The sequence below is a fragment of the Sapajus apella genome, unplaced genomic scaffold (genome assembly GCF_009761245.1).
Source record: "Sapajus apella isolate SASKATOON/1434 unplaced genomic scaffold, GSC_monkey_1.0 scaffold1881, whole genome shotgun sequence".
Lineage (NCBI taxonomy): Eukaryota > Metazoa > Chordata > Mammalia > Primates > Cebidae > Sapajus > Sapajus apella.
This window is the reverse complement of record NW_022438807.1, coordinates 1-4146: the sequence shown is the minus strand read 5'-3', so window position 1 is coordinate 4146 and position 4146 is coordinate 1. Positions and strand designations below refer to the sequence as shown.

Sequence of the window (4146 nt, the reverse complement as noted above, 5' to 3'; positions counted from 1 at the left end):
AAAAAAAAATAAATAAATAAATAAATAAATAAAATAAAATAAAATAATTTAAAAAAATAAAACAAAATTCAGGGAGCTGAAAGACATGCCACCCTGTCTCTCCCAGCACACGGCAACCGGCAGGACCCACACGCCCCGGAGGTGTCCAGGGAGCTTATGCAGACAGGTCTGTGTACCCACTGTGTGACACGCACGCACACGCCAGGCAGTGAGCCCAGCGCTGCTGCCTGCAAGATCCTGGCCCGCCCCAGGCTGACGAGCTCGGCGCTCCACAGCGGGCAGCACAGGCTGCATGGGCTTTGGGTCATTCCTTTCTCTCTCTTTTTTTTTTTTTGAGACGGAGTTTTGCTCGTCACCCAGGCTGGAGTGCAATGACACGATCTCGGCTCACTGCAACCTCCACCTCCTGGGTTCAAGGGATTCTCCTGCCTCAGCCTCCCAAGTAGCTGGGATTACGGGCACGCGCCACCACGCCTGGCTAACTGTACTTTTAGTAGAGATGGGGTTTCTCCATGTTGGTCAGGCTGGTCTCAAACTTCCGAACTCAGGTGATCCAGCTGCCTCAGCCTTGCAAAGTGCTGGGATGACAGGCGTGAGCGACCGCACCCGGCCTCTTTTGTTTTTGGAGAGACAGGGTCTCCCTGTGTTGTCCAGACTGGTCTGAACTCCTGGCCTCAAGCAGTGATCCTCCTGCCTTGGCCTCCCAAAGCGCTGGGACTACAGGCGTCAGCCACTGTGCCTGGCCTCTTTCCTTTTCCAAAAAAATCGACCTCTGTTTGGGGATTTTAGATTTACGAAGAGCGGCAAACGCACGTGGGGCTCCTGCTTCCCTGCCAGCTTCCCGCTCGCCAGTGTCTCCAGCCCCACCTGCAAGTGTCAGGACTAAGGAGGCTCCGGGCAAAACGTCATCCAGGCTGCGCGCTCTGCTCAGAGGCCGCAGCGCCTGCCGACCTCTGCTTCCTGGCAGGGTCCACCAGGGCCCCTTCTGTGCCAGGTCCTCTGTGCATGTGTGGCCCCGACTGTCTACGCAGCTAGGCCGTGCTGGGGGTTGTTTATCTGGAGGCTCCAGACCTGGCTCACGGCCCTGGGGGTGCGTCACCCCTGGGGAGGGGGCACTGGAGAAGCCACCCGAGGCAGGGGGGTGTGGCTGTCCCCTCGCGCCCCACAGCAGCGCACTGAGTGTGGGACCTCGTTAAGCCAACAGTGGACGTGAGGTCGCCGCACACGGTGATTTGATTTCTCCCATTGTGAGCAGGCGGGCTCTCCTCTAAGACCACTCAGTTTCTTTCCTGAGAGCATCCACCTTCTGTCCAACTCGGGCAGGGACTGCAGGCTCCAGCCTCTCCCGTGACCTGCGGGAGATGACCCCTGACACCCACGACGGGAGCCAAGTTGCTGCTGCTGCACCTGCATGAGGGCCAAGGGCCGAGGGGGCAGGGAGGCCTCTGAGGGTCACATGGGTGCTCGCTGCATGCCAGGACCTCAGGACCACCCAGCCTGGGCACAGGCCTGTCCACCCGGCTCAGTCTGGGGACTTGGGGAGGCAGGAGGCACCGGCACCCGGGGCAGGGCCAGTGTGAGCCGAGCCGGCAGTGGGGAGCTCAGGGGGACTTGGAGAATGCCGGGCAGGGCCCTGACCTGCAGCATGGCCTCTGGAGATGGGAACGCACCCCACAGGCTGGCAGAGCTGGGAGCCCTGGGGACATCCTGATTATGACCCTGATTCAGATTCCTGGGGCAGCACCACTCAGGCTCTTGGGGTGGCGGGTAATAGCCTCAGTGGCCCAGCCGGTGCAGGAGGAGAGACGCCTGCAGGTCGAGGGCCCCTGAAGGGAGCGGAGACACCTTCTCCGGGTTCTGATTTGTGCAGCGGCGAGAGAGGGCTGCGGTCCCGTGGGGCAGGCGCCCCCGAACAGCAGCTCGCTAACAGGAGCTCAGGAAACCGAAGGCGCCCGCGGCTCGGTGATCAGCGTCACCTGGGAGGAGCTCCCACCTTGCTATGGACAAGGGATTCACGCTGGGAATGAGGGCGGGAGCAGCTGCTTTTACCAACTGTGGATTCCAAATCATTCCAAAACAAAAAGCCTATTTAAAAGGCCAGCAATTTAAGACGCACACATGAACGCTTCTGGGCGCCTGGCAGAACTCAGAGAACTACCGTCACAGTATTCTCTACGCTGACGTCAGCGTCTCAGGCGTGACAACAGCCCAGGCTGTGAGTGCGTTTTTACGTATTTTTCGCGTCTTCCTCCTCAGTGCTCCCAGACCCTGGACGGGGGCAAGATCGAAATGTGGGAGGGAAGCCTGGCTGGGTGCTGGTGAGGATGCGGGCACTGTGGGGCAGTCGTGGAGCCCTCCCTGGGAGAGCAGCAGCAGGCTCCCGCGGCCGCCGGGGTTCCCAGCAGGCCCATGACCCTGCAGCAGAGCGACGTCACATCCTCCACGCCCGTCAGGGAGAGGCTTACCACGCGCCCCAGCCCGAGAAGCCGATCGCTTGGATGATGGTCAGGACAAACTGGGCTCCGAAGACGAAGAAGAACGCCATGAAGTTAAAGGAGCTGTCGGCTCTGGGGAGGGACAGAAAACACGATGGTTACCGCGGCCCCGGCTTCGCCCAGACGCACCTGCAGAGGAACGTGCAGGCCAGAGACGGCAAGAACGGAGGCTCTATTTTATTCCTTTGTTTTTTGTTTTGTTTAGTCTGGTTTAAAGACGGGGTTTCACCATATTGGTCAGGCTGGTCTCAAACTGCTAACCTCCTAATCCGCCCACCTCAGCCTTCCAAAGTGCTGGGATTACAGGCGTGAGCCACCGCGCCTGGCTCCTCTGTTTCTTTTTTTTTCTGTGCAGAGAGAGTCTCACTCCATCACCCAGGGTGGAGTGCGGTGTTGAGATCTTGGCTCACTGCAACTTCCGCTGGGATTACAGGCGCCCGCCACCACACCTGCCTGATTTTTGTATTTTTAGCAGAGACGAGGTTTCGCCACGTTGGCCAGGCTAGTCTTGAACTGCTAACCTCAGGTGATCCCCCCCACCTCGGCCTCCCAAAGTGCTGGGATGCTGGAAGGACAAGCGTGAGCCTGGTATTTTTTTTTTTTTTTTTTTTTTTGAGACAGAGTTTCACGCTCATCTCCCAGGCGGAGTGCAGTGGTGCGATCTCGGCTCACCGCAAACCCCCCCTCCGGGATTCAAGTGATTCTCCTGCCGCAGCCTCCCGAGTAGCTGGGATTACAGGTGCCTGCCACCATGCCTGGTTAATTTTTTTATTTTTAGTAGAGATAGGGTTTCACCACATTGGCCAGGCTGCTCTCAAACTCCTGACCTGGTGAAACCCACGCCATGGCCTCCTAAAGTGCTGGGATTACAGGTGTGAGCCGCCACACCCAGCCAAAATTACTAAAAAGCAAAACAAAACAGGCAGTAGTTGGTTCTGGCTTGTGGGCCGTCGTTTGCCACCCTGGATGTGAACCGCCCTTCACACTGGGCAGAGAAGGGGCAGGTCCTGACAGCTGGGCCGGGACCGGGGTGTGGATTGGGCCAGTTCCCTCCGCGCGCGGCGGCCCAGCAGCTCTGCTCACCGGAAGGCTTTGTAGACGGGCCGGAACCAGCACACGTAGCTGCAGGGCGTGAACAGGAGCAGCCACACGATGGCCAGGCCGAAGTTGGACGCCGGGCCTCCGGCGATCAGCCAGGCTAGGCAGGCGATGAGGTTGACGCCAAGGGTGGCGCAGTAAACTGCGAGAGAGAGCGAGGAAGAGCGAGTCAGGCGCGGCTGCGGGAAGGTACGCTGCTCAGCTACGGGACTCTGGCATCTGCTGTCCGCCTCCCCAGCCTGGTGACCCACGTCGAGGATGGACACCGGGGCCCAAGGCCTGCACAGCGGCCTCAGTCACCACCGGGCCCAGAGACCCCGCCAGGCTGTCCCTGCCCGAATGGCGCTCCCTCCCTACCCCTCTCCCCCGGGCAGCCCTGCCTCGGCCTCCCGCCCTGCGCCGCTCACACATCCACAGCCGGTAGATCCGCTTCACCAGGACCTGGTGCTCCACTGGGATCTCGTCGGAGAAGTTCTGGTAGAAGCAGGGCTTCAGGGGGATGAACCCGGGCAGCGGCGGGAAGTTGTTCTCCTTTTCTGTCAGGACAGAGAAC

General features: G+C 59.8%; 1 protein-coding gene across 1 annotated transcript in view; it reads right to left on the bottom strand.

Annotated features, from left to right (window-relative positions):
• The window catches only part of SCAMP4 (secretory carrier membrane protein 4), an 8568-nt gene extending 4436 nt beyond the window's left edge, over positions 1 to 4132 (bottom strand). The window contains exons 1-3 of the mRNA XM_032273117.1: positions 4001 to 4132; positions 3579 to 3735; positions 2466 to 2567 (exon numbers count right to left, since the gene is read on the bottom strand). Coding sequence (XP_032129008.1) covers positions 2466 to 2567; positions 3579 to 3735; positions 4001 to 4004 — 263 coding nt within the window. The 5' untranslated portion in view covers positions 4005 to 4132. The remainder of the gene's footprint in view (positions 1 to 2465; positions 2568 to 3578; positions 3736 to 4000) is intronic.
• Between the last annotated feature and the right edge of the window lie 14 nt (positions 4133 to 4146).